General features: G+C 32.9%; 1 protein-coding gene across 1 annotated transcript; it reads right to left on the minus strand.

Annotated features, from left to right (window-relative positions):
* Positions 1–383: 383 nt before the first annotated feature.
* Positions 384–10,906, minus strand: LOC138315048 (tubulin gamma-1 chain). The gene is made up of 12 exons (XM_069255775.1): positions 10,747–10,906; positions 9,339–9,389; positions 7,368–7,429; positions 6,460–6,696; positions 5,777–5,856; positions 5,347–5,473; positions 4,662–4,748; positions 4,044–4,193; positions 3,558–3,710; positions 3,138–3,299; positions 2,594–2,785; positions 384–1,606 (listed from the first exon to the last, which is right to left on the minus strand). The coding sequence occupies exons 1-12, from the start codon at positions 10,793–10,795 to the stop codon at positions 1,583–1,585; spliced, it is 1,374 nt and encodes a 457-aa protein (XP_069111876.1). The 5' UTR covers positions 10,796–10,906; the 3' UTR covers positions 384–1,582.
* Positions 10,907–11,214: the final 308 nt, after the last annotated feature.

Here is an 11,214-nt window from a genome sequence, read left to right on the forward strand (position 1 = left end):
ATTGACATGAAGTCGTTTAAAGATTTGTTTTTGACCCCTGTGACATGGAATGAAAATAAAGTTTAATTCATTTGAACCAACTTAGTAGCCTTTCATCCTAACATGCTATAGGCCCAATATCAGGTCTCTAGGCCTCTTAGTCGTTGAATTGACAAATCGTTTAAATAATTAGCCTATTTGCCCCCTGTTACCTTGAATGAAGGTCAAGGTCATTAATTTGAACTAACTTGGAACATTGGGTCTCAATCCATCATTTTCTTTTTTAAATAGTTGTTTATATCCATCACAACACTTGTAATCATATACCAATGTAGAAATTAAGTTCAGTTGTTCCAGATAACAGTATCTCAACATTTACACTAAAAAGCAATTAAATCTATAAATATTTTTCTCACTTTTATTCATACATATACAAAAGATGTACAATTCTTTGTAAAAGCAGATGTACAACTCCATTTTCTATGAACCACAAATATTCAATCATCACTGATAAGTATAAAGTTATACCTCAGTTTTAGAGGTTGGTTTCATATTTCATGAGACTCAAATACAAGAAAGAATGAAAGCAATAATCAGTATATGCTTCAAAACCTTTTTAAATTCTTAACAAGCAAGTGTTAACAATGTTTATATGATCAGTTTTCTTTTTTGTACATTAAAATTTTGATGAAAACAATGAGATTAAACAACATAAATATTCCGATTATTCGGATACTGATGTGCATGCAGTTAACCATGAAATGAAAATTATCCTAACTACTATCATAGCTATAGAATCAAATTTAACTCCAGATATTGTCAGACCACAACCATGGGTATCCTATTTACATTAAGTGAACGAGTGGCTCCAAGGACCTCACCCATGAAGTATGTAGATTAAAGAGAAATAGCCATCTGGGTATTTCCCCCGAGATCGTAAATGTCATGGTCTCTACACAGGTGATTTTAACACTTCCCTAACATGATACATTAGAACTGTACCAACATACATACCGCGGTATTAATCTGCATCACATAGCCTAACATTGTAACTTGCACCAACATATAACTGCTTCTGACTACTACAAAGTTGCTACACCTGTAGGTGACAGGACCACATGTGTAGTTTTTTTCCACAAACAAACCAAATTTTCAAATTTAAGATACAATATCTGGCCCAAAATAATCAATGTCAGTTTATCTATATCTATTAGATAGCTCTAACCACAGAATTATCAAGATGTCCAATTATTGCAGGGCTTGGATAGACGTTACAGTGTGACATGCAAACAAAAGTCAACAGCCTTAAGTACAATAAGTTTGCACTTCCAATGAACAGTACAGAGATATAGGTGGGTTTATGTCAGACCATTCGATTACTGCTGTACAAATGTGCTGAATGTGTATAGTCTCCAGGGATAATAACAGGCTGGTGTAATATATAGTTATGGTTTATCATGTTATATACAAAGGCACTATCCAGAGACATATGGTCATCAGTTCTCTCTTCATCCTCGAATATCAGCACATTGAGATTCTCACAATCTTATTTGGAGCATTCTAGGCTTCAGTGTCTTTCCACTTTCACATAGAATACTTTTCCTTAGATTCTTTCAGCGGCCGGTGCCTACAAAAACAAACATAACCAAATATATATATCGCACTTAATATAAGAAATTACTTTTTCATACAAAAGAGTCAATATAAAATTCAATAAAATTACAAATTGATCATAATGTTTAGTAACTCTTCAATTGTTCAAGGAACGCAATGGACTTTATATACAAATATTAGTCATCCATATAAAATGTATTCCAGAAATATATCGCATCATAATTATTTTTATTCAATTCAATCTAATCAAAACAATTTAATATTTTAATGAAAGCATAGTACTTATATTTGGGCTACCACTTAAAATCTGCTCGATGCTCATGTTAGGTTAAAACTATCTTCTGTGCTGATCAACATTATATACAGAAAAGTGATAATTAGTTAATGTCATGTACGGATGAGGCAGGATTACAGGGACTTATCAGTTGGAACAGTTGGAGCACCAAGGTTAGCAGTTTACACAGCAGATACCGGATAGCTTATTACCTGGGGGCTGTTACTGAAGACAAGCAATTAGACTTATTGTAGTTATAATAGTTGCCTTAGCTTGGTAACTTAAGTCTGTGGTTCATTAGTGAGTACTAATTATCATTATTATTCTGGGAAATCTAATTTAAATTTAACTGATACAAAGTGAATTATAATATTAAATGAATTTAGCTAAAAAAATTCCTTCTTTAACCAGTTTAACATACAATATACCTAAATATCAAACTTTTTTTTCTCTTGGTAGTCATATAGCCAGTATATACTGAATAAACTAGCGCTTATTACATGAAAACTTTCTACAATGAAAAGCATCTTTTCACCTTTAAAATGTGATTGTGAAAATCAATGCTAGATTTGGCTCACTTTACAAATTGAATGATCGGTCTTTTGCGAAAAGCTTGAAATTGTAGTAATTTATTGAACAGTAACAAAATAATTCTCACACGCTACAAGTCTACCATAACTAGAATCCAACTACAATCTAACGAGACTATTACAGTAAGCAGTCTACCTGTTGTGTTCCCCATGACAAATAGTCAGGTTTGGTGGCAGCCTCATACTCATCCACGAGTTGCTGAATTACCTCCCTGGAATTATCAAACTCATCTAAATTGTCTTTAAACATAGCTTCTTTCTTAAACTGGTCCATGAAAGCTTCCCGTTTCTTTAGTTTGTCGTACTGTCGAAGAGTTCGTTCAAAAAGCTACAAGAAATAAAACAAAAATTCAATTGTATTTTTGAAATGATATAAATTCTATCATTTATTTAATTCAATTACTAAATGAAGATTTCAAGGAGCTTCTATTCTTTTAATTGACAACTGACAAAAAAACTGGATTAGACTTCATTAGAACAGAAGATGAAAATTAAAACTCAAGTACTCAAGCATGATCAGATCAAGATACAAGCCCAACAACTTCTGCAATGAATAAACATGATGAAACCTTTTACAAGACAATCAACTTAACATAACTGGAATACTCATAGTGATATACTGCCGAATTTACAATGTACAATGATTAAATAATCAGAAAAACAAACAGTAATACACTTACTGAGGATATACTAGTGTGGTTAGCCAACATGAGGCCACTGACTCTGTGAGCTGTTTGTGTATATGGAGACTTCCGTGAGAGGGCCACCTGGATACTGGCTGGACCCCAGGGGATAAACTGGGCAAGTTTTCTCTCTCTGATCCGCTGTAAACTCTTGTGAACCTATCAGAACATTTCATTTTTTAGCAATTTAATCAGTCACAACAATTGTAGTTTTACAATGAATTTGCTATATAGGATAATATTTTAACTTAAACAGTTTTTTTCCACATTTCTATACATTGTATAGGTACTATGACAATTCAATTCTATCAACACGCTGTCCTGATTAGTGACAAGTTTGGTCTGTACCTGTCAGGTCGACCTTGCTCTGTATAATGTTAAGGATCGAGATATAACAGTGACAAATTTGGCTTGTACCTGTGTTGGGTCGACCTCGCCCTGTATGATGTTAAGAATCGAGATATAACAGTGAGCAGCCTGGCGGTTGATGTGTGTTGATACCATCATATTTTTAGGCTGTAACAATCGTCTCATCACATCCAGTACAGTGGTCTTCCTCACACTCGCAACCTGAAGTCAAAATAAAGTGTCATCTCCTCCACTAAGTTATCGGTCTCCCAAAAAATGGACTTTGGGTTTAGATTATCCATTGCAATCATTTTCAAGCTGAGGTAGAAAAGCTTACCATAGATAAAAATGATTTTTGTACTAATTCAAAGTCAGGTAGATAGTAATCATAATCCTATTTTTTCATTTTCTACACAAGGCGTCTCTGCAACTGAATTGGTTTATCTTGTGTAGCAATATACATATAATCACTTTACAGTGATTGGCATGTCTATAACCAAAGAAAAGTAACTAGCTTTGGGTGTCACATATTTACCCATGACAATAGATATTTACCTGTGAATTTGTTGTTAAGGGTGTGTATCCTGTCATCAGGTAGTGTAGACGTGGTGTAGGTATAAGGGAGGCTATCAAGCCAATCAGATCATTGTTCATGTAGCCAGGATAACGAAGTGTCGTCGTACTGGTAGACATTACTGTTGATACCTGTAACAAACAAAATGTGATTAGCATAATAGTAGGCCATGTTATGATCGCAGTGTAGTGCAAGATTCTGCCTCTACTCATTCATCATCAATGATTTTACAAAATATTAATGATACAGTAAGCCTAAGAGGCATTGAAGGGACATTCATTTCTTTGGACATCAAGAAACTGTAAACATTCTCATATAAATATTACTATATTACGGCTGTAACAGAATCCTAATCAAATGGCGATGTATTGGATATATTATAAACAAATAATGTTGATTCTGGTGGATATTTGTAAATAAAGATATCCTCAAATGAGTTTATGAATTTGTAGGAAATTTTCAGTTAACCTGGATGTATCAATTTAGGATTTATATAATGATTAAACTTTCCACTGTTCGTCAAACCTATTTATTTCCCAACAGTTTCAAACGCAAGAATTCCTTTTATCTTTCAACATTTAAGAGTAAATCAACCATACCAGTTGGTTAATCTGGGCAAACGATGGTGTGTCTATGTGGAGTCTGTCAGCGGCTATCCTGTGTAAGGCTGTATTATCCAAAACCACCTGGAAATCAAGCAAAAACAATCATTTTATAGTTTTACTCACCATGCAATAAGATTAAAGATTAAAGAAGTTTTGCATATTTTCAAAAAATATTTGGTAATTTACAAAATATCTATTTGTAATAAGGGTATTAAAAAGAAGAATATGACACAATTACCTATCCCCATGCCAGCCAACCACAATGCAGTACAAATACCTGGTAGGATGGGAATATGGGTATGGTATGTATGCATGTATGTATTTAATTTAAACATGGTGCATCTGACAACTGTCTTGAAATAATTCTGTAATTTAATTTCAATGTACAGTCAAACCTGTGTAATGAGACATCCCAAGGGACAGACAAAAATGTCTTATTAGACAGGTGTCTTAATATACAGGTTACCAAAGGATCGCGACACCATATTATGTATAACATATACTATGAAATATTGGTAAAAGTTATTTTGCAATGCCTTTTTCTTAAAATCCTGTTTAAGATACACTATACTTCATGGCCGCATAGTTGTTTATAATGCCCTTCCATTTACATGCAGTGCTAATAGTATTATCATCCCATATCTCCCAACAACATGGATCAACTCCCTGGTGAACTCACCACACAGTCAGCATTCTGTGTGAGCCGTCTCAATGTCAGTATAGAGTTGTAGGGCTGCACCACCACATCTGAGATCTCGTCCATGTTAGGAAACACAGAATAGGTCTGAATCAGCTTCTTAGGAAACCTGAATATAATAAAAGGTTTACAGTTTATACATTTCATTTCCCATGATATTTTACAAGGTAGGTTAAAAACAGATGATTATCAAGCAGGCGAATACTACTTATTCGACAGCATGAGTCACTGCTTATTGAAGTTTGAACTGGATTGATTTTACAGAAAAACAACATTTCGATAACATTGAATGTAAGTGTTGGCCAGACATTAGTTTACAATATATCTTATTATCTTGCTAATGAAAAGAAGATCTTTAAAAGTTGTGTTTTAACGATATGATTTTCTACCTTATATATAAGAAGTGTATTACCTATCATTAAGTTTCTCCAGAAGATAGGACCCCATACCTGATCCAGTACCACCAGCTATGGAGTGACACACCACAAAACCCTGTCAAGTACATATAACAATTAGTCATATTTCAATCATTATTGTCTTTTTTCAAATTAACAAAGATAATATCATTATGAGAATTTTGAGGATTTAATTTATGTTCTATATAATTCATATTGTGCCAAACTTTCTTCCCTACAATAAGTTATTACGCTAAAAGAATACCATCTTTAGTTATGTTGCATGCTTTTAAAACAGTGAGTTTTGTGAGTTATCTTGATTGAACTTTAGGCCCAGAACATGAAACAGTCTTAGATTTAAAACAGTCTTGAATTTAGACTTAGCCAATCACAGTGAGCGTCACAAAAACACACATTATTTTTCTATTGGCTGTACAAAAAATTTAGTCAATAAGTTTGTTTCATGATCCAGGCCCCGATTTCTCAAAACAATTGTCAAAAACTGACTTCTGTCAAAATTTTTCACATGTTTTATAGAGGAAAATAAAATTAAGTTTTAACTTTAAGTCTGCACTTTTGTTTCTAGATATCGGAGCCTGGAGCCAGATGTGCTCAAAACAATTATTTTAAAATTTCAAGGATTCTCAAAAGAAAAGCATTAAACAAATTCACGTCTATCAAAATGTATATATCTAAATACCTCCAAACTATCACTACCGTCAGCTTCCCTGTCAATGATATCAAAGATTTCCTCGTACAATTTCTCTGCCTGGGCGTATCCACTGGCCCAGTTGTTCCCCGCCCCACCTCCATGTTTCGACAGGTACACATTCTCTGGGTTGTACAGGTTGGCGTAAGGGGAATTCATTATAGTATTGATGACCCTAGGCTCCAAGTCAAGCAGGACGGCTCTGGGAATGTAGTGTTCATCATCGGCCTGTTAAATACCAACACATAACATTAAAGATGTTTTAATCAGCATTTCAAATATCAACATAGACCCAGGTTTGTTATCAGCATGCAACATGTCATAAATGTAAAGGTTTGACAGCATTATTTGTTTTTGTTCTTATCTTCCATATTTCCTTTGAAATAACACACTGTGTGCACTATATTATTCAGTTGTTGACTGTAATTGAGGGCAACAGATGATTTGTTGGACCCGAAGACAATCTGTTGCCCGAGCCGAAGGCCAAGGGCAACAGTTTGTTTGAGGGTTCAACAAATCATCTGTTGCCCGAAAACTCAGTAATAACTGTTTTGTAATACCCATTGACTCAAAACAATGCACTATCATCATGAATTGTAGGTGTGAAGTCACTTCTGTCCAACAGCACATTTTAACAGTCGATTTTAACAGTTCTTTGGACCGCTCAACGAAACAGTTCATTTATTGGCATTTTTTTCAATAAAGTTAATATAGAAACTATTTTATAGGGGTATAACAATGCTAAATATACATAGATGTTCATGCAACCAGCTCACATTGAAAGTTACCAATCTACAGTGAACTGATGAATGTTGCAGCTGCTGTAAATATTAGCAATTATATACTTCTTTTTTTGTATTTGTGTAAAAATCTGTAGATAATTATATATAAAGACATACCTGGTAAAAGAAGACATCTTTTCTATCAGTTCCTTCTGTAGCATATTCTTCCAAAATACCCTCTGCAATACATCAATTAATCATTTAGTATTTTAATCAAAGTGATATTGATTTACTTATTCAGTTATTTTTATATTATGAATTATTTATATTGAAACAGAGTGGCATATACCTGTTTATAGCATCTACAGTGTCTTATATATAGCTATTAAGTGTAATTTTTTATTTGCAAGTTTTATTTTCAGACAAAAATAAAGTGTAATTTTTTATTTGCAAGTTTTAAATTTATAAATCAATTCCAAAATGATTTTATAATCATCTTTTCATACTTCAAAATAATACTTAAAGATGTGTGTGTTTTATTTTCTTGATTTTATGGGACATAGTTTCAAAAATTTGATCTGTGAAACAACAAATCAGTCAATATAATGTAGTTTTGAAGTCAAATTGCCCAAGCCAAACCCATTAAAATTTAGTCTTTAAGGATGTATTCTTCTGAGGTTTCAGTCCTGTTGAAGTCTCGTTTCGACATAGATCAAAGAAGTTATGAGATTTTCAAATATAATTTATCAGTATCTGTAGCAAGTTGCCATATGCAAATTTTGTTAAAAAATTACATTTCTAGTTTTAGTAGATTTTTTCATACGGGGATTTTAAGAAATGGCCCATTTGGCGGCCATTTTGAAATTGTGTCTTTTTTCGCTTCAAGTAGCGTCACAGTTTTACCATTTTTTACTGAAATTGTTTTTACTCAAATCATCACTGCGCAAGCATTTTTAGCTGTATTTAGCTAATTTTTGCTGCAAATCATTACTAGGTTCGTAGTAATTAAAATATTGAGCATTAATATGTGAAACGATACACTTTTGTGACTTTATATTTATATTGAATGGTAATTTGGGCACTTTTATTTTTTACTCTGAAATACTGAAAAATAGCAAAATTTCAAATGGGGCAAAAAAGTAAGCACACTGACCCCCAATTTTTCTTCCTGATTTAGAAAGATCAACTCTTTCCCTATTGATATGCAAAATAATAACAAAAGTTTAATACCAGAACTTTTTTTTGTAAAGGGTTAAATCTGGCAAAAATGGCTGAAAATGGTGCATTTTGTAGCACAAAATTAAGGGGTAGGGGTAGCATATGTCGTTATTCTGAGAAAAATATTAGTCTAATTGATCAAAACTGGTATATTTTTAAAGAAGACTACTGGAAAATGAATTCTACAAACATTCATACATATCAAACACCTCATCAGGAAATTATGGCTTTAATCTCTATCTTATATGGCCAAAACGGCAAAATTCCCATAAAATCCAGTATTTTGTCAACTAGGTGTCTTTGAGTGACAAAAGCTCAAAAACGAGCACACGGACATATGTTTTTTCTTCCATTTTCTTTTATGGAATTAACTCCTTTTTCCAAAAATCTATATGAGAAAAAAAGTTTAATACAAGAAAATTTTGACTTCTCAGAGGTGTACATCCTTAAATAACCCTGGCTGTTAATTATATTCTGTTTAATCTAATAGGATGTTAAACCGAAACAAGAGGCCCAAGAGCCTTAACGGTCATCTGAATACCATGGCAATAATCATATAGAAAACAAATTATTAGATATAGTGTCATGGTAGCCATCTTCGATTTGGGATCAATCAGAGATGTAACAACACATGTATATTGTCGGGACCATGTCAGGATCGATCATTTCATGCAAGTTTCAGCCTAATCGCACCAGTAGAACTTGAGAAGAAGTTCAAAATGTGTCTTCAAGATGGCGGCTGTGGCGGCGATCTTGGATTTCAGATCTACATGAAAATAAATCAACTCTTTGTCGGGACCATGTTAGGATCATTTCATGCAAGTTTCAGCGAAATCACACTTCAGGTCAGATGACCTAAAAACCAAACCAAAGTCAAAATTTTATTTTCAGTAAAAATAATTAACCAGCTATACTGCATTAAATACATACCTGGACTTATACCATGCTCTGAACAGAGCTGTTTCCAGAACTCCATACCAACTGAAAGTTGAAAATGAATATTTAATTCATTTTACTTAAAATTATAATAAGACTATCATATATGTAAGTATATGTTTGTATTATATATCAGCTAGCTTAAATGGAGATGTTCCTTCATTTTGAAATAATAGTTAAGCTCCTCACTCAAGGCATCCAGTAAATCCCTGAGAGTATGTTTTATAATTTTGACACTAAAAAATCTGACTTTATCAACTTTTTTGGTTTGAAGCACATATGTCTATTTGTCATATAAGATTTAAATTTGACTCTTTTAAAAGATTCTTAGAAATAGTTATTTGACATCTGAAACTGATAAAAGTCACAGGAAGGATGCCCTGTTTTCTGTGTTTTTCATTATAACAGATTTGTTCCAGTTGTTTAAATAGATGAAATTGCTTCCAATTTAACTTTACAAAATGTATTTCCAATTCACATGCTGTTTTGATATTAAACATTGAATACAGATGTTCGAAAGATTTGTTCCAGTTGTTTAAATAGATGAAATTGCTTCCAATTTAACTTTACAAAATGTATTTCCAATTCACATGCTGTTTTGATATTAAACATTGAATACAGATGTTCGAAAGATTTGTTCCAGTTGTTTAAATAGATGAAATTGCTTCCAATTTAACTTTACAAAATGTATTTTCAATTCACATGCTGTTTTGATATTAAACATTGAATGCAGATGTTCGAAAGATTGAAATAGGGGAAAAAATCAACTTGTATGACATGTCATAATTTGATGAATTACAGTAAAACATGTTCATAACGAATTGTGTTTATAACAGAGTGGTTTTTAACTTTTGATGGTCCCCTGATCATGAGTTCGTTATAGCCATATCCGAGCCTGATACCTGTATTACATTTTTTGGGGAATTTGCAATTTCATGTCCCGACCAGGAATTGAATACGGCTCTACAGACTGAGCCAAAGAAGCATGCTCTGTCAGCCGAGTGGACAGAGACTGTAACAAACCGACCAGCTCCTTTTATAACACATGAAAGAGGACAACTTCTGTTCAATGCATTTCTAAAATTAAAAATGAAGTATAACCTAATCGACTGAGTCAATTGTCTTTTTTTATAGGCCTACATCCAGATTCGCAGTTAAAATCTTGTAAAAATAACGAATGCGATGTGCGACGGCTGCCATCTGCACACAGGACAATGTATAGTTTCTATATGAAAAAAATAGCCAGAAATACATTTTATATGTACTTCTGGCTATTTTTTCATATAGAAACTATACATGGCCCTGTGATCTGCAAGACATATCTAGTAACGTTACAGCACAGGTTCTGTGTCAAAAATCAGAAAAGGACGATAAATAATGTCACATATAGAATTTGATATACTTTGGTTGCCACATTGTCCTAGTTGGAGGGTGATGATTTCGCGTGGCATCTTGATTATCAACTATTATCCTGTCACACCATATCTTTCTTTTGGAATCTCGTCAGACAAAACTTGTTGATACTCGAAAAATGGCGGCAGAGGATGGAAGCACTTCCGGTAATAACTAAAATTAAAACAAATACGGTTAAAAAATGACGGAATATTAAACTGATTTTTTTAAATGAAAAAACTTCGATTTTGAGTGATTAGAATATTGAATATTTTAATGTCAACAAGTGAACATTTAGAAGTATTCAAACTTTTAAATTATATACAAGGAAACTACTCTTTGACTTTTTACAGTTAAACTGCAATACTATACTAAGTACTGTCTTCCAGTAATAAAGTTCTAACTGTTTAGTAGAGCCTTAAAAAACTCATTATGAAATAAAAAAAAATTAAAAAATTAAAAAAACAGTGTGTTTGTT

The sequence above is a fragment of the Argopecten irradians genome, chromosome 2 (genome assembly GCF_041381155.1).
Source record: "Argopecten irradians isolate NY chromosome 2, Ai_NY, whole genome shotgun sequence".
Lineage (NCBI taxonomy): Eukaryota > Metazoa > Mollusca > Bivalvia > Pectinida > Pectinidae > Argopecten > Argopecten irradians.

Excerpts from the sequence above, each read along its gene's own strand:
- LOC138315048 (XM_069255775.1), bottom strand. The coding sequence starts at position 10,795 with ATGCCACGCGAAATCATCACCCTCCAACTAGGACAATGTGGCAACCAA. Across the intron at positions 4,749-5,346 it reads CACAGAATGCTGACTGTGTG|GTGGTTTTGGATAATACAGC; the intron begins GTGAGTTCACCA and ends CTTGATTTCCAG. Across the intron at positions 3,300-3,557 it reads GCGAGGTCGACCCAACACAG|GTTCACAAGAGTTTACAGCG; the intron begins GTACAAGCCAAA and ends ATGTTCTGATAG.